Here is an 18827-nt window from a genome sequence, read left to right as displayed (position 1 = left end):
ACTAAATAACTGTAATTGTGCAGAGAGCACCACACATTACACATTTTAAAGCATTTCCCTAATTCCTGCATTTTCACCTGGAAGTCCATGAGCGCTGGTCTGGCCCTGGGAATTTTGGTCAATGTTAGCTTGGCTGCATTCACCCTGATTCTCACACTCCTCCTGGTCACTCTCCCTAGTTTTCTTCTTAGTGAAGAAGCTGGAGATATCTCCCTGCCTCCGTTTCATACTATAGTCTACATTCATTGAAAAACATGTCCACAAACACAACGAAAAGCACCATGTTATTTGTACCGTCACATCACAGTGGCAACATGATACTCTGTTGTTGACTATTAGCAAAACGCTCAACACAGGAAGGACACTAACGCTACTGAAACAGTGGAGAGATGTCTAGCCTACATTTATCCAGATGGAGAGCTAACTTAAGTAAAACACAGTGAACAATTTAACATGCAAATTTAACCAAATTAGGCCCAAGTGGAACAGAAGTTGGCAAAACATTGTTTAAGAACCTGTAGTGTTTTGTTCTTACCCTAGCTCGGTGCACCTTTCAACATCACATCGAAGAAAAGTTCTTCACTGGTGAAGTTACACGAGTTCATGCGCGGAGCCGAGGAGCCACTTCCTTCTTTTTCCAAAATAAAAGCCTTCATGAGTTTAGTCTAATCAAACAAGGTTTCGACTTTGCTTCCGTTTTATCATGCAGCATCGGTAACTTTACGCAATGCAATGATTGACATTATGATGAGTCAATAGCCGTTGGGGGGCACACGGGGTGGCCAATCAGACTGCAGGGGGGGCGGGTGCCCCCCCCCGTGCCACCATGGAAGCCCCGCCTCTGGATAGGACCCAACTTGTTCCATCCAGGAGTATCACTTTAAGGAAAACTTTTGCCAATTAAAAAAAGAAAACAAGGACATCTGTGATGAATTTAAAGACAAACTTTTGTCACTTCATTTATGGCCCTGTAGAGACAAAGAAACCTTCACTGGTATTATTTCTGAAAATGATTGCTGTGAAACCCCAGACCTTAAGACCGTTATCTTTTTCTGATCATTTTATGTTTTTCCAAATTATTTCAGTTTAAACCCTTATAGCCCTTGACTTCTTACCTTTAGTGGTTGAAAAAACTGCTGCTTGACTGGTTGTTCAAAGAAAATGTTGTTTTTGCTATGATTATGTGTCAGAAAGATATTTTGTATTTCAGTCTTGTCCCTGTCTTACCACAGCTCCCCTGCAGGGCATTAAGACAATTAAGACTTTTTAAACCAGTCAGCTGTGTCTCCAGCATTCGTTGGAACTCTGGAAAACAACACTGCTTTTGTTTTATTTGTCATAAACTGCAAATACTGGGAGCTACCCTCATCAAACTCTGCTGATTTTCCATCTCTTACATCCAGCCCCCCCATTGTCTCTCAATAAGTAAGCCCCCTGCAATGCTCTGACATGCTTCTGCTATCCCGACAACAGAACGAAGGCTTTGTGTAGAAGCAGCTTTGATCTCTGGCCTTGAAAAAAACATCATTGTGATTTATTGATAAAAGCAGTTTCCCCACACTATCACACTAACCCCCAGGCCTCTCTGTTTACCAGAACAAGAGATGACCCCAAACCACTGCACTGTGGGCCTCTAGTTGGGAGAGCACATTATCACACACATGTCTGTGCTGGAATTATTATGGATACAACAGAATGCTTCATTGTGAACAAATGCAAAGTGAAAAAATTCTAAAGTCCTGTCAGTGGTATAGCATGTTAAGTTTATCTTTATAAATTATTACCACTCTTTGCAGTCTGTTGATGCAGAGCAGATGGACCTGCCTGATTCAGTTTCTAAAATCCTGCAGATCCATCTTGCCAGGCTCCATTGACCAACGATTTCACTCGGCTAAATTCTAACCGGCCCAATCAGGGAAGAGAGGCGGGAGCTGTGGGAGCAGCGGAAGTGATGAGCAGACGTGATATCAGCAGACTTTCATACTTGTCAGCGTTCCTTTGATTCTTAAGTTGACTTTACAAAAACTAACACCATTGTCACAGCTGTTTCTCGTGTTCTTGTAGTTGTTAGCCTATAGTTTCTCACCAGTGGCGCACATAAGCTACCATCTTGCTCTGTTCTTCGAAGACTCCAAGGACACTGGAGCCTTTGGAAAGACATTTCAGAAAAGAGTAATGTCACACTAATTCTATCAAATATAAAACAGTTTGCTGATTAAACTCAAAGTGTTTTTTAAACTTAAGTGTTAAGGGTTGTTATAGTACAAGAATCACTGACAGACATACAGAGTTTTGTTTGGGCTTTTAAAAACAATAATTACTTATTGATTGCTTTTTAAGGACTGATATATTTGGCCTCTAAAACTCCAATTAATTCAACTCAAGGTATTCCTGTTAAGTGCAAATCCAGGAATTATTTCTTCCTTTGTGGTACAGTTTGTCTTGTGATGGTATTCATTGATTTTGACTGGTTATTAAAAAAGGCTTTTCACATGGTCTGTTTGTAACTAACAAGGAAATTAAGACTGAAATTTCACCAAAGATGTTGCAGCCTTTAGTTTTTTTAGATTGGCAATAGATCACCAAAGGTCATGGCTGTGTAGTCGTGGGTTGCAATGATCCAACTATTTCAGTTGCACCACATTTATAATGATAATGCAGGTACTTTGTTTTTAGTAACTTCATTTCTTTAGAGACTTTAATTCTGTTTAATAGAAAATGTTTTAAATTTAACCAAGATTCTATTATTTTTAGCAGTTTAAACTAGTTTGAACAGTTAAAACAGTTTGGTTTTTTCAGTTTAAACTTTCCGTTGCTAGGCGCTGCCCAAGCAGCTGCCTGTTGCGGCAGCTCTCTCGTCTTTGTCCGTTTTTTGTAATTATTTTCACCTCTTTTTCGTAATCTTTGTATTTGGAGTGGATCATCACTTTGTATGGTTCACTGTCGGCCAAGGACACCAAACTTTTTGTGGCTTCGGCGATATTTTTTACTACTTTTCTCCTGTGTTTGTCTGGAGATCCTACATGTAACCATGGCTACATTGTTTACATGCGAAATTAGCTGTTAGCAGCCTGTAGCATGTCAATGCTAACTAGTGTAGGGCTTGATGATTTGCTGCTGGTTCTCGGATGTGAGCTGGGAGGTGACGATGTGGACCTGTCTTTCCATCCATCGTTGTTGGGAACGTGGGACCTAGCCCCAGGGGATGGATAAGCTAGCTGAGCTAACCCAGCGGCATCGTGCTGTTCACGGACGTGGCTGACGGAGCTGACATCGGACGCCGGCCCCACATTGGAGGAGCTTTGCCTACTGTGGGCAGACAGGATCCAGGAGACAGAGACTGAACAGACTGCTGAAGAAGCTCAGTCCTGGACCCTGTGGAGGTGGAGACTGGCTGAACTGGAGAGTGGTGGACGGGATGTCGTCATCTAATATCTTATGGACCTTTTTGCACTTTCTATACTCTTTCTTACTTTTGTTTTCTTAAATGCTGCGGTGACTCCTGAATTTCCCCTCGGGGATAAATAAAGTATTTTCTATTTTCTATTTCTATTTCTAGTAGTTAAATATGTTAGCTTAGCAGGCACCCAACAGAAAACAAAGAGAAATGTCCTTTCATCAGCTCCACTGTCTTCATGTCTTGTTGAGTGAGGACCATATTATAAAAAAGGCTCCTCTCTCTTTCATCTTAAAATTGTAATTATAAGTTATCTGGCTTTCTTTTATCTTTGGAAAATAAAAAAAACACTTTACATGAATAGTTACTTTTTCTCCATAGTAAAAAAACAACCCCAATTCCAAGGAGGTTTGTGAACTCCTTTTAAAGTTGATGAAACTGCTTTTGATGGTTTCCAAATCATTTGAACTCCATATTTAATTAAAAAATAGCCTCCCTCCGCCTATTTGGCTATGGTCCAAATAGCAGTTCAGAGTATCTACCCTTTTTGGAGTCCTTGGAGGGAGTGCTTGAGAGTGCTCCATCTGGGGATTCCCTCGTCCTACTGGGGGACTTCAACGCTCACGTCATCAATGACAGTAATGACAGTTGTATCATCGGACTTGCGGTCGCATGTCTTGGACACTCGGATAAAGAGAGGAGCGGAGCTGTCAACCGATCACCACCTGGTGGTGAGTTGGCTCCGATGGTGGGGGAAGATGCTGGTCAGACCAGGTAGACCCAAATGTATTGTGAGGGTCTGCTGGGAACATCTGGCAGAGTCTCCTGTCAGAAAGAGCTTTAACTCCCACCTCCGGGAGAGCTTCAACTGTGTTCCGGGGGAGGTAGGGGACATAAATGGGCTTTGTTCCGCGCCTCCATGGTAGAGGCAGCCGATCGGAGCTGTGGCCGTAAGGTGGTTTGTGCCTGTCGGGGCGGCAACACCCGAACCCGCTGGTGGACACCAGTGGTGAGGGATGCCGTCCAGCTGAAGGAGTCCTATCGGGCCTTTTTGGCTTGTGGGACTCCTGAGGCAACAGACAGGTATTGACAGGCTAAGCGGAATGCAGCTTCGGCGGTTGCCAAGGCAAAAACCCGGACATGGGAGGAGTTCGGTGAGGCTATGGAGAACGACTCCCGGACGGTTTGGTAGAGGTTCTAGACCACCATCCGGCATCTCAGGAGGGGGAAGCAGTGCACTGTAAACACTGTGTTCAGTGGGGACGGTGTGCTGCTGACCTCAACTGTTTCCCTTTTGAGACATCAAATATTTGTTGTTTGTATTTTTTTTTTTAAGAAATCATAAATGAAACACATTTTTTACATAGAGAAATCAGCTGACAGCTGGCACTGCTGCTCTTTCATAGTGATGTATTTTATAGATTGGCAGAAGTACATTGAAATATTAGAAACATTTTTGTTGTCATTTCTCATTTAACAATCTAAATTTTAATCTAAGAACATCAGTTTTTAATCTGAAAATGTTTTGCCTTCATGTGAGCTTATAATTCTCCTCCACAGACAGATTTCCCTCGCTGCACCGCACTCCCCACTGACATGAAACTTGCATGCACGAACTCAGACCTGGCGTGGGATTTGAGCGTACCTGAAGCCCACATTCAGATTAATAAATGCCGATCTGTGTATGGAAAGGAGCATACACCCATGTTTCTGGTGTATGCATGCTTGATAAATGCGGGCCAAAGATAGTAGCATGGAGAAGTCACATGACAGTTCACAATCCCAGAAGTACATCCTTGTTGTTGTGATGGAGTGTTTTGATTGATATTGATAGTGATAGTGATTTGACTGAATGGATTTCTACCCAGTATTGTCTCTTTTTTTATTCTGTTCCCCTTTCTCCTGCAGGTGAGTCGGATATTGTACAGCTTCGCTACGGCATTTCGACGATCAGCCAAGAAAGCAATCATGTCATCTCAGCAGGCCGCGCCGCTCACACCTGACAACGACTTGTTTACCTTCACTGTCAGCCTGGAAATCAGGGAGGATGATGGGAAGGGTACTTTCAGGTGAGACATTCAGTACATGAGAGCTTGTTTCCTGTATTTCAGTAGAGCTGGAACTGATTTTATGCCATATTCCAAATAACTCTGATGGTGTTTATGGGACTCAAAACAACAAAGAGATTATTTTTGTTAGATCACTGATACAGGGACAAGCAGACCTGACCAAGGAAATAAATTGAAGTTCAAAGGCAGTTTCAAGTATGTGCTACCCAATTATCATCAGAATGAATGTTTAAGTGAATTAAACATCGAAAGAAAAGGGATTTGGGAGTCTTCCCTGTCTTTCAGACATCTAGCAGTTCACTTTTCTTGATTCAAACTGTTCAGATTAAGTAAGGTTTTATTGTATATAGATTAAAACAAACTAATCAATATGCTGACTTTAATCTGTCCTCCCTGATGTGCATTTATTTTATTTTCTGTATGAATGAACCATGTCACTGCATAATAACAGACCCAGATTCTCAGCTTGTTCGGGTCTAGTACTGTATTACTGTGTAACTCATACTCTTTAAAGTCGGCGTTCTTGTCGTCTTAAGCGGAGACATGATGCCTGTCAGATATCTGACAGCTGTTTTTTTTTTTTTTTCAAAGTTGTGTTTTATTGGTTAAACTTCATTAAAACAACAACTGATGGGAGAAACCAAAGGCGCTGGGAGAAAACCCCATATCACTTTAAAACTTCTTTAACTTCACTTAAAAAAAAATATATCTAACATACATATTTTTTATCATCCCCAACATCAGCAAAGCCATGAGAATTTACTTTGCTCTGGTTCCTCTGGTTCCTCTGAAGTCGAGGGTCCAGGATTAGCAGTAGGTCTCTGGATAATTGGCCTTCTCCAGAAGTATCCATATTGGCAGCATTATCTACATTGTTAGCGACAGTTTTTCAGAAATGCCAAACTCTGACAGAACTTCACTGATTTCCCCCGCCACAACACAACCTGTCTGAGCTTTGTACACAGCTTTAGTCTTAAGCACTTTTTTGCTGCATTCTGCCCTCCTTCCTATGTAGTGTGCTGTGATGGTAAGATAGTGGTCCTGTATGATGCTACTCCAGCCATCACATGTAAATGCAACAGAGCAGACGTCACTGAGCTCTGTAATTACATTGGACTTCTCAACCTTGTACCAAGATGGTATTAACTTATTTGCCAAGTAGTCCCTGGTAGGTGGTGTGTATTTGGGGTTGATAGTTTTCACCATGTCCCTGCAACATATCAAAAAAACAAGTCACTTCTAATGCAACATTAGGTCACGGTGGACTGTTAATAAGCAACTTATCAATTGTGATTGCTCAACTAACCTGAATGTTGAGGATTCCATGTCTGATGGTTAAATTAAATATAACCCACACAGAGTGACAGCAGGAACTTCTGCTTCTAAATCATATAAATCTGGACAAAGCGGAGAACGGAAGTTTTTCTCCGTGACTCATGGGGTATTAAGATTATGACGTGAATCATTACATCAGAGAAAACACAGAGGCATGTGAAAGCGCATCTGTTAACACATGTAAATGATCAAAGGAAGCACGGATTTGATTTCCCCAAGCAACTTTTCCAGCCATAGTCTGCATTTGTCTACAACATGGGAGCTTTGGGGTGGAACTCCATCATGCGTGATGAGGAGTGATTAATTTTTCTATTATTTTCAAGATCTACATGGGAAAGCTTCAAAGATCGCGATCCTGAGGAGTTTTTGCCACTTTTTGAAAGAGTTGATTACTGTTCCTGTCTCAAACCTGAAGAAAAGAAAACCAGGGCTAGAGAGTGTTTGAAAACGGCTATTTAGTATGCTTTTCTTATGATAAATGGGTCTATTTTGAACATGGGTCATCATCTTGCATAATGTTTGAAATGATTGTAAATCAGCCGCATGGTGTCACTGAATCTGCTAAAAGTTTTATTGGAACTTTTTCCACATCCTGTCTTTTTTTTACTATCATTTTCCTTTTTTAAACTCATGCCATTGCCTCTTCTCTTCATGCTTTCAGTGCCGTTGCAAAGGACAAGGACAAACAGAGCTTCAAGCTGCGTGCAGGAATGGATAAGAAAATAGTCATATATGTCCAGCAGACCTCCAATAAGGAACTAGCTATTGAGAGGTAAGCTAACTCAAAAAACAAGCAGAAAGAAGTGAGAAAAATTATAAATTTCAGTGAAATCCAGGTAGTTATTCCTGCTTGTGGCCGCCAGATTCGGTTACTCGATATATTTCAAAGCAAACTTTCCTCTTCAGCTTCATCTTGAGTCACACTTTGGCTGACCACAAAAAGCCTGTCCCCTTAATTGTAAAATATCTTGACTTACAGATTTTATCATCAGCAAAAAAAAAAGAAGTTTCATATAGAATATGTTTCACTTCATTGATGGCAAAAAAATCTTCAGTGTAAACAAAATTATTACTCTCCTCCATCATGAAAGAACTTTTTTTACCCTTTACTTTTCCGTATTTGGAAAAAGCAATGCCAGCTGGCCTTCAAGGGCCACTGCATTTACACGTAGCTCTGAAAAGGGAAATGGGCTCAAAATCACAGCTCAGAACCACGTGTGAACACAGTTTGTCACTGCATCCACAAATGTAGGTCAAAACCACCATCAAAAATGGTGACATTGAAGGAGCACTCTGTTATTTATTACTTATTTTCTACTATGAACTGTGCAATACTTAATTAACGTAAGTAATTTCAAAAATGATGTTATATTTCTGAGGTGTTGCATGAAATCATTAAATCACATTTACAGAGGTTACAGTTCTCATCACATGACCCTGCTGATTCCTGTTCCTGACATAATGTGGAGTGTGTCCTCCCCTTGCTCCCTCCTGTTTTCTACCCTTTGCCAACCTTTCCATCAAATAAAGACAAAAAGCTCAAAAAGAATCTTAAAAAAGGCTTTTTAAAGATTTGTACCTTCACATTTTACCACAGCACTTACATCTGTTGTTGAAAACTCAACCAGACTTTCCTGAGAAATGGAAACACCCAGCTATAATTGATAAACACACAACCTCTTCATATCCGCTTGTCGCCCTGTATTAGCTTTAAAATGTTCAGGCTCAGCTCTCAGACAGTTTCCTAATGCGAGTCTGACTTTTCCACGGTCTAATAAATTGGTATTAAATGTAAACATTCCATCACTTTTCTGCGGACTTCCATCTTCACAGTGGTTTGTTATTGTTATCTGATGGACCCAGAGGAGGTAAGGATTGAAGTGCTGTGTTTTATACTCCCTGCGATCTGGTCTGTGTTAGATGATCAGTCCAGAAAGCTATTTGTGGTTATATGTGGTGGTTGGCAACTGGTTTTGGTCTATTAGGGGATTTATTGTTCTGTGTCTGGTTCCCGCTGTTCTCTTTTTTCATTTTCACACCCTTTCTTCTTATGTAATCCAGTTTCTCCCACTCTCCCTTCTTTGTGTCTGCATGTTTAATTCATTTGGTTTCTTTACACTGTGTACTTTCACGTATGTCTCCTCTCTAGGTGTTTTGGGCTCCTGCTCAGCCCAGGGAAAAATGTGAAAAACAGTGACATGCACCTTCTAGACCTGGTAGGTGACTGTTTTAATACATGCATGTGTGTCAACATGAATTGGTATGCATGTTTGCTCACCTCTCCCAACTTGTGCCCCTTCAGGAGTCAATGGGAAAGAGCTCTGACGGGAAGTCTTACATCATCACAGGAAGTTGGAACCCCAACACGCCTCAGTTCCAGGCTGTGAATGAAGAAACGCCCAAAGGTAGCCGCCAAAGAACTGCCAAAAACTCAAATAGAACAGTGATTTCCAACATGCATTATTTCCTTAATCCATGTTTCACAAGCTAATTGTTTTTTTCATCCTTCATACTTGAATTGAACACATTTATGGTGTTGAAAAAGATGTTTCTTGTCTCTCCTTAATTCTTTTTAAAGCTGTGAAGAAGCAGCTTACACCTGAAACACAAAATCTGTTCTTTTGTCTAAAATCAATGATCATTTTTTTGCTTTTGTTGGTTTTTTGAGTCATCAGGAACGTTGAACCTATATTTTTCTTGTCTTCTCAGATAAATTCATGTACATGACGACAGCTGTGGACCTGGTGATCACAGAAGTGGAGGAACCAGTCCGTTTTCTGCTTGAGACAAGAGTTCGAGTGTGCGCCCCCAACGACAGGCTGTTCTGGCCTTTCAGCAAACGCAACCACACTGAAACCTTCTACCTTAAACTCCGACAGGTAGGTCAAGTTACGAGTTATGGGCTTTGTGACTTGTGCCGAATGTGAGGCCGTGCCAGTAACGTGGTACACTTTTCAAAAAGTATAATGTAAGATAACGAAGTTGCAGATTTTATGTGTCGACCAATAGGAGGATATTCTCAAGGGCCTTAAGCTGATGTCATGTTTTCAACATTTCTTTCCTCAGATGGAGCGAAAAGAGAGGAAGAGTCCCTCTGCAGACACACTTTATGAAGTGGTGAGTCTGGAGAGTGAGACAGAGAGAGAGAAACGGAAGACAACTGCGAGTCCTGGCATCCTATCCACCGGGCCTGGTAGTGTGGTTCCTTCGCCACCTGAAGATGATGAAGAGGAAGGTGATTGGACACTGTCTTACTCTTTTGCTCAGTCCCCCTTTTTAGGGATCTCTTATTAAAGACACAAAACACAGAAGAGCAGCAAATAATTTATTAAACAGCTAATCCCAGGCGGAGTTGAGAATATTATCTCTGTACAGAAAACATCATCACTGTGACCACAGGAAAAGCCTGACTCGCAGAGCCCTGTCAGAAATAGCTTCCTGGTATTCTATAATATGAGACACATTAACAGCCTCAAAGTAACTGCCTGGCAGCCAAATAATCTGAAATACTGTGTGCTTCAACTCCAAAATGCTGAGCCCTCAACTCAACTCCGAAATAATTACGACTCTGCCATGTGAGACTGAATCTGATATTGAGTCGTAGCCCGCAGGAGTACATATCATGTGGGTGATCAGACACTGTGCTACAGGACTGTTTGTTCTGTAACCTCACAGAGTACTTAGCACCAGCGCTGTGTGTGTCTTTGCTTTCGTTAGTTTTTCTGTGAATGTGAGAGATAGCAACCAGAATAAAAGGCAGAGATAATAATTGAGGAACTGCTTGTATCTAGTTTTGTGTTGGGCTTTGATCTGCTGGCCCTCGAGACAGTTTGGTCTACTTTTCTGGACATGATGTACATTGAAAGTGGAAAGAAAGGAGACTAACTTGTTTCACTTTCATTTTGTCTGTTGTTTTCAAATCAACCCCTGAATCAAAGAACTGTTAAATAACTTCAAACCAAAAGTCACATTAATAATTGTTAGACGCCTAAAATTTCATATCTCCAGTGGGCACACGTCCGAACCATGTTGGTAGCACTATTTTACAGAAAGTTTGAGACCAACTTTAAGAACATCCTGCTTGTTTATCCACAGTTACTTTATCTGTGTTTTAGTGGGTAGAGTTGGAGACTAACGTTAAGTAAAGAAACCTTAAGTTTGTTTTCTGTGTCCAGATAATGATGAACCGTTACTCAGCGGGTCAGGTGACGTGTCCAAAGAGTGTGCAGAGAAGATTCTGGAGACCTGGGGAGACTTGTTATCCAAGTGGTAAGGCTTTGTTCCTTTGTTGCTTCCTGTCCTTCCACTCTTACTGCTCCTTTAATAAAAATAAAAACCGTAATTTATCTGTGTGTGTGTGTGTGTGTTTGTGTTTGTGTTTGTGTGTGTGTGTAAGCTGTGAACAGTATGTGTAAGAAAAAGCAGCAGGCAGGATTTTCTGATTTGCATTTTCTTCTTCCTTTACTGCGCTGGCGTTATTTAAAAAGTTGAGCTAAAATTGCTGTGACTTCCATTAGCCGTAACTCAAGCCCCAAACATGCACACTCTAGTCAGCATGCTCCTGTTTCCCCTCGTGAAGTTTTGTTTGCACTCATATGATCAGATACATCAAAAGACCGTCACCATGCTCTGTTATGCAACCAATTGTTTGTGTTACATTATTGCCACTGTGACACATTGTTTGGCATTGACAGGAAGTAGTTTTTAACAGGCTTAAAACTTTCAGTAGCTGCCAAATAAAGTTGACAGGCGCCCATTAGACACAATAAACCTTGGATTGGGTTTTTAGAGAAGGGGGCATGGACAAATTACTCTGTGTTACCAAAAGGGCAACCTCTATAATAAAAAATAAAGCCATGGCTGAAGTGTCAAGAACAGCAGATTCTTGAGTGACCACTTAACCCTTTATACAGCAGTCATTGAAATAATTTGATATACTACACTGCCCAGCCAAAAAAAAACACAGGTCACACACGCCAATATTTGGTCTGCCCTAAGCTCTGATTACAGCACGCATTCTGCAATGTCACAAGATTCATTTTCATCCAGTGTTACATTAATTTGTCACCAAGATCTTCATTGATGATGGTAGAGTCTGACTGCTGTCAGTCAGCAATCAGTGAGGCTAACCAGAAAAAAAGGCTTCAGTTTGGGAGCAAAGAGATTGGACTCTGAAGCAATGGAAGAAGGTCGTGTGGTCTGATGAGTCCAGATTGACTCTGTTCCAGAGTGATGGGCCATCAGGGTAAGAAGAGAGGCAGATGAAGTGATCACCCATCATGCCTAGTGCCTACTGTCCAAGCCTGTGGGGGCAGTGCAGTTGGTCAGGTCTAGGTTCAGCAACAGTCTGTGCTTAAAGAATAAGGACAGCTGACTACCTGACTACCTTGTTCCAAGCTGATTCAACTTGAGAACCATCCAAGAACCAAAGCCACATCATTGCTGTGAATGCAGTAATGCATTCACAGAGTATGTTCTTCTACTTTATTTTCTTTTTCTTCTTCCGTCCGCTTTTTTGGACCGCTAAAACTTCTACAAACTTCAACTGATTTTCACCGTTCAAACTTCAAAACGTGTGTTTCAGTGGGAACAAGGGGGCTATGACTCTTCAGAAACTTTTCACAAATACTTTCCGAGATATTCAACGATTTACGAGATTTCAGTCCCATAGAGATGAATGCGGAATTTTCAAAACTTTCTCCCTTCAGGACATTTTGTCAGCCTGCTTCAAACCCTTCTCATTCAGTTATACATTCAGCTAGACATTTTATTAAAACTTCTAAATATTCAGCTATCTTTTGGCTTCATTCAGTGGGTTTCAAATGTTTCCTAGCATTCATAGTTTCTTCACAATGACCCTTCAAAGGTCATGATGATTTTCAGCTCTTCAAGCTGTTTAACATTGGTGTGTATTGGACGGAATGTTTCAGCTTAGAGTGGGAGATTCAAACGACAGAGTGGGGAGAGGGAGAAACAAAACCTGGGAAACTTCTGGGTAAACCGCTCTCTTGGCCACATTTTTTGAGCTATCAACACATATAAGCCGTCAAAATGTAGGTTATGTTGTCCTGCTTCTGACAAAGTGGTTTTTAAAGCAAAAGGATGGAGCACTTTTTCACAAAATGGCCAACTGTCTGGCAAAGTCAGCTCCGGCACCCATGTACTCCAATGTTAATTCCTGAGGGGTTTTCTCAGAGATCAGTCAAATTTCCCTCATCTATCTATTGCTGTCATGGGCACATTTTTGCGTCTTCAGACATGAAACTTGCACAGACAGCTTCCTCAGGGCCTCAGGATTCCTACGGTGTGATCATTTTTCTGATTGGCCCTTTGGTTTAGTCACAGTTGCAGGCAGTTTGACACCCTGATTTCAGTGGAAATGTGTTGGGAATCAACAGACTCCACCAGCTCTCTGATGGCAGTTGGTAAACAATGATCACCATGGCAACATCTGGCTTCAGATGAGCCTCAGCTGACATCTTACATAGTTAAAAACTCACACACAGGACACACAGGATTTCATTTTTAAAAAAGCGTTTAAGAGATGAGACTTGCATTTTCCCTCAGTCAGGTCATTATTTCCATAAATGTTCTTTAAAATTTAATATATTACCTCAAGTTTTGAATAGATGCAGACATTTGAACTTTAAATTCATTTATCCATTTAACTGATTCATCCATTAATTTCCTTTCATCCAAAAGTTCATGGGGGGCTTATTCAGCTTCCGCATTAGCAGTTGAGTACCAGCTTTTCAGGAATTATTTCAACCATTTTCAGACATAAATTCAGTCATTCAGGTTTAGCATTCTGCATTAGCAGTTCAGCGCAAGCTTTTCAAGACTTAATTTAAATATTTTCAGACATAACTTCAGACATTCATGTTCAGTATTCTGCATTAGCATTTCATTGCAAGCCTTTCATGACCTCTTTCTTCCATTTTCAGACATATCTTCAGTCATTCATGTTCAGCATTCTGCATTAGCAGTTGAGCGCAAGCTTTTCAAGACTTTTTCAACCATTTTCAGACATATCTTCAGTCATTCAGGTTCAGCTTTCTGCATTAGCAGTTCAGCGCAAGCTGCTTCAGCATTCTGCATTCACAGCACAATTTCTTCAGAAATTGCTTTTCTAGTTACATGACTAATTATGTTTTGAGCACCTCAGAAAAACTCTGCTTTTGGTGCTAAGTTAATGGATGGAATAAAAGCTAGCACAATTACTGATACACAAACTCTTTCCCCCATCACTTTGAAAATTTAAACAGTGTGATGTTTGCTTCAAAACAACAAATAAAACACAAGGTGAAATCTTTAGACAGCCTCCTGCCTACAAGTCTGCAAGCAGACATTAGACAGATAATCAACAAATGCATCTGGACTCGGTCTAATATTGAACTTGTGCTCTATGGTTCAATGTATTTGTGAGGTTTTTTGGGTGCAAGCCGAAATGTGTGAATCACTCATGAAGTCAACACGATCTTTTAGAATATTATTCATTGATTTATTTTTTTACTGTCTTCGGCCACAACAAAGTTCTGGGAGCTGTAACTTAAGCCATGATTATCCAGATAAACATTTCTTTTTCTAGCCAGCAAGGTGCTACTCTGGAACTGTTTTTTTCTGTTTTCAGTTCAGTTCCTCGGTGGTTGAAACACAGAGAACTGGTGTGGAGTAAGCACTGACTCAGAACTGGCACTTGATCTGGCTTTGTGGAAAAAGGGTAAATGACCTGTTCCTAAAAGTTTCAAGGTTTTACCGTGGAAGAAGAACTTTAGATCTCTGACAGAAATCCCTTAAGGCTGGCACACATTACAGGATTCTTCAAACCTTTACACATTTAGAGAGCACACACTGGATGATTACAAAAAACAGATTGCACAAGATCTCCTAGATCATAAAGTGTGTGGTTAGCAAACGACACACTAACTGATCCTTCAGCACAGTATCAGCTTTGTGACGCTCAGTATTCCAAAACTTGGGTAGTAAAACATGACTTTGACGTAAACAAACATGACGAACGAACTAGAAAAAGATAATGATGGTTGTTTTCAGCCTCTAAAAAAAACACAAAAAAAGAAAAATTGATGATGGAAAGAGAGAATGTGAAAACAATGTGAGTTGAAGGTGAGTAAAGTCTTCACAAGTATTACAGATAGATTTCTTACTTCCTATCCGGTCAGTCAGCTGAGTCAGCTAACTTCTTGATTGGCTATGCTCCGGCACGTGTGACATTACACGCTGTACCTGCTCGGCTTCTCCCAGAGCGCCCCACACTACAGGATTTTTAGTCACAAATATTAAACATGTTCATTATCTACTATCTCTCCTCCAGAGCAGCTCCAACCAGAAAAAAATCACACTTAACACACCACATCACAGGGAAATCACACACAATGTCATTTGTAGATTTCAGACAGTCAGGCCTTTGCTGGCTTTGATTGTAGACAAGGACAAAAATCAGCCCCATTAACCTGTAGTGTGTAGCCTCCTTTACTGGAAACATCTGCATGAGCGTTATTATTAGGTTTTGTGATAGTGCCATCTATTGTCAAGCGCAATTAACCTTGTTACTGTCCCCTGACAGTAGCCAATATTGACCTGACCTCGAAAACACTAGATGCTTTGGAGGAATTTTTCTCAATTCTCCAATAAAACTAGTTCTAAAAGAACAGAATCATAAGACTAGCCTTTTATAATACAGGGCTTTGTGCAAGTGATCGGTGATTTTGTGTGGTAAGCCAGCGTGTGTGTTGTTGCATTGTGTGATGTGCGCTCCGGGAGCAAAGAGAAGCGAATCACAGAAAGCCCTTTACAATTTAATGCCCCTGAGGACCAGGCCTGGCATTACTTACGTCACACGCACGCACACACGCACAGACACGCACAGACACGCACACACGCACACACACGCACACACAGGCACACACACGCACACACACTCACACACACAGTATACTTTTGTTTCCCATCATAGTCCCAGCAGAAAATGCCACGTATTGCATAACCTGACGCCCGGAACAAATAAAACCAAACAAATGGAGAAAATAGAGAGGAATGGATGGAGAACAGGGGGAAAGCGAAAGAATCATCAGGGATTATCTGTCAGCCCGAGTCAGGCCGAGTCAGGCGATCATACAGCTGGGCCTCCACCTTTTTCATCTTTATACCTTTATTTTTGTCTCTTTCTCTTCCTAGCAGGAAGAAGCCTACCATTCAAATTACCCTGGATACCGTCTGAATCCCCTTCTGAGATGAAGTGGGAGTGTTCCCTAACTTTTACTCTAAAGACAGGGGAGGGAAATCATTAAAATATCTTCATCCACTGCTGCTACAGTTTTCTTTCATCATATTGTCTTCCTCTTTTGTTTTTCAGTCCTACCAAAAATAGAGCAGTGTTAAATAAAGCAATACTTGTGTTCAGCTATCAGGGGGAAAGTTGTGAGGTGGTGCTGGTGGAAAATAGCACATTTGAGACCATGATTGATTGTATCCTTTGTTTGAAGTGGATGGAAAGCGTTGGTGACTGCCAGTGTGTAAATCATTGTACCTAACCTGCGGTGTAAGGTGATATAACCTTACCTTAGTGTCAGAGTTTTGGCAGACCGTCTTTAGATATGTTGATAGCCTTATCAGACACAGTGTTTGAGCCAGTGGAAGCTTTGTTTGGCATAGGTGTGCAGAAAGATTGCAGATGCAGAAATCTTGTTCAAAGAGAATATTAAGAGCTCCACGCTTTGGTTTTAACAAACGGCTCTGAGAAGTGTGAACATGAGAATGTCTTTGTTGATCTGCTGTTGCTGACTTTTCCTCTTGTTTTTGTCTTAGGCACACAAACTTATCCGTGCGTCCCAGGCAGCTGCCAGCGTTGGTGCGGAGTGGCATTCCTGAGGCTCTACGTGGGGAGGTTTGGCAGCTCCTGGCAGGCTGCCATAACAATGACCACCAGGTGGAAGAGTACCGTACTCTTATTACAAAGGTAAGACCAGATGAAAGTTTTACTTTTTTTGTGGATGGTCTCATGATTGTCTCTCAGTCCCAGTTGTCCTTATTACAAGCTGGCTGGTACAGGCTGTTTTAGGCCTTGTATCTTCTCTCTTCATACCGTTGATGATTGATTCTTCTGACTTTTCTCTGTCTGACATAGTTTTTTGTTTGCTGCAATTATTGTCCATGGTTACAAGTCTTGTAAAGTTTAGCTTTTATTTAAAGCACACCTCAGGGGCCACTGATGGCCCTGTCTCATGTGGTCCTTCCATGTGATGGTAACCACAGCCGCCCTGTAGGTCATAGCAGCTGATCACTTTTTGGATTATATAACTGAAATACTTTCAAAGATGTCTCCAAAACAAATTCATCATGTGTTTATGATTCTGTGAAAAATATATCCCTTGTTGTTTTTTATAAAAAGCGTTTTTCATCCTTGCAAAAAAAAAAAGCGGAGAGTAGATAAAGATCAAACCATCTCTATCAATACCTGCTTCTGAACCTTGGAAAACAGATACTTGTTATAAAGTTTTTAATTTTTGCATCAGGCCTGCCTGAGCTCGATATTGCTCATGCTATGCATCCATGCACAAAACTACGGCTAATGTCCAGAAGATTTTGGGTTGAGCTGCATGTGTCAGTTGAACAACCACAAAATTCACTTTAACTTTACCCGTTCTTACAGCGTCTTTGTAAAATTCCTGGGAGCATTTCTTTTGGTAGGAGGAAAGGTAGGATCTGCAGGAACTTTTGCTACTTGTTGGTAAACACAACATTCAAACTGGGCTCCTTCTCCTTGGCTCAGTGCCAGCAGCAGTGCATACCCACAGCGTCCAACCTGAGCTACATGAACACTCACCAACCCAATCTGTAGCATCATGTTTCTATATGGGAGAGCTGTACACTTGACTTGGCGTGTTAGCACCATCTAATCGTCATTCCCTGTCTCGTGCTGCTCAAAAGTGAGTGAAAGTTGAGCCAAGCTTCTTTCTCATCTAGGAAGAAGCTTTGTCTGTTTGGCAATTCATTTGACTCCAGTTGCATTTTTCTTTCGCCGTGCTCCATCCACTATCGTAGCCATTTAGGATAGCTACTTCCACTCGCTATTATCAAAATGCACGGACATGTGTGCACTGGGCCCACTGTGACTGGCTGAGGCAACCACGCCTACTCACCGCCAAGAAACATCCTGATACAACCAAAACATCAACATACAGGCAGAGGAGGGGGTTGAGGCAGACACAGACACTGACACACATGTATAGAGGCCCGAAGGAGATAAGAAATTTGGGGCAGACCTCTGAAAATTTGTAAAATGTGTATCTGGAACAGGATTGACTATGATCATTCTTCAATTCTAATGGCTTCATCTGAGACGTTCTTAGTGGCCTTAGCTCTAAGGATGCACCTATCCAATTTTTTAGGTACCGATACCGATACCGATACCGATACCGATACCGATACCGATACCGATACAGTTACCTGAGCTTTGGTATCGACTGATACCGATACCAATCTGATGCCAGCGTCTAATGATAACCTGCATGCCCTACTGTGGGCTGAGACTGGTAATTTTTTGGGTAAAAGGCAAAAAATCAGTATATGGAATTAGGCTTGCACGATATGGCCAAAATCCAATATCTCCATATTTATAGGCTATATCCTGATACACTATATACATCTTGATATTCTGATTTCTCCCTTTGTTAATGTTAAATCCAACCCTGTGATATATACAATGACATCAGTATAATGATTCAAGGAAACCTTTCAATTGGATTTTCAAAATTTGAATGCAAAAAGGGGAAATCTCAATCAGGTAAAGTTTAGCAAACCTTTTATTTTAAACCAAACTTTATGTAGTTGCATATTTTTAATGCCAGTAAAATGAATCATTCACATCTATTCCACTGACTTATTATATTATGTTATATTAAATTATATTATATTAAACTATATCATATCATATCATATCATATCATATCATATCATATCATATCATATCATATCATATCATATCATATCATATCATATCATATCAT

The 18827-nt window shown here is 40.9% G+C and overlaps 1 protein-coding gene across 3 annotated transcripts in view; it reads left to right on the top strand.

Annotated features, from left to right (window-relative positions):
- Positions 1-18827, top strand: part of rabgap1 (RAB GTPase activating protein 1) — a 125957-nt gene that overhangs the window by 38681 nt on the left and 68449 nt on the right. For all 3 annotated transcript variants that reach the window (XM_074689963.1, XM_074689962.1, XM_074689964.1), the window contains 8 exons: positions 5306-5466; positions 7463-7573; positions 8951-9017; positions 9104-9206; positions 9511-9680; positions 9868-10036; positions 10977-11070; positions 16627-16777. In XM_074689963.1, the coding sequence (XP_074546064.1) occupies positions 5306-5466; positions 7463-7573; positions 8951-9017; positions 9104-9206; positions 9511-9680; positions 9868-10036; positions 10977-11070; positions 16627-16777 (1026 nt within the window). The remainder of the gene's footprint in view (positions 1-5305; positions 5467-7462; positions 7574-8950; positions 9018-9103; positions 9207-9510; positions 9681-9867; positions 10037-10976; positions 11071-16626; positions 16778-18827) is intronic.

Source organism: Halichoeres trimaculatus, unplaced genomic scaffold, assembly GCF_033239565.1.
Source record: "Halichoeres trimaculatus isolate MK-OKI-2021-1 unplaced genomic scaffold, fHalTri1.1 fHalTri1_scaffold_16, whole genome shotgun sequence".
Classification (NCBI taxonomy): Eukaryota; Metazoa; Chordata; class Actinopteri; order Labriformes; family Labridae; genus Halichoeres; species Halichoeres trimaculatus.
The sequence above is the reverse complement of the archived record's forward strand: the minus strand, read 5'-3'. Positions and strand labels throughout refer to the sequence as shown.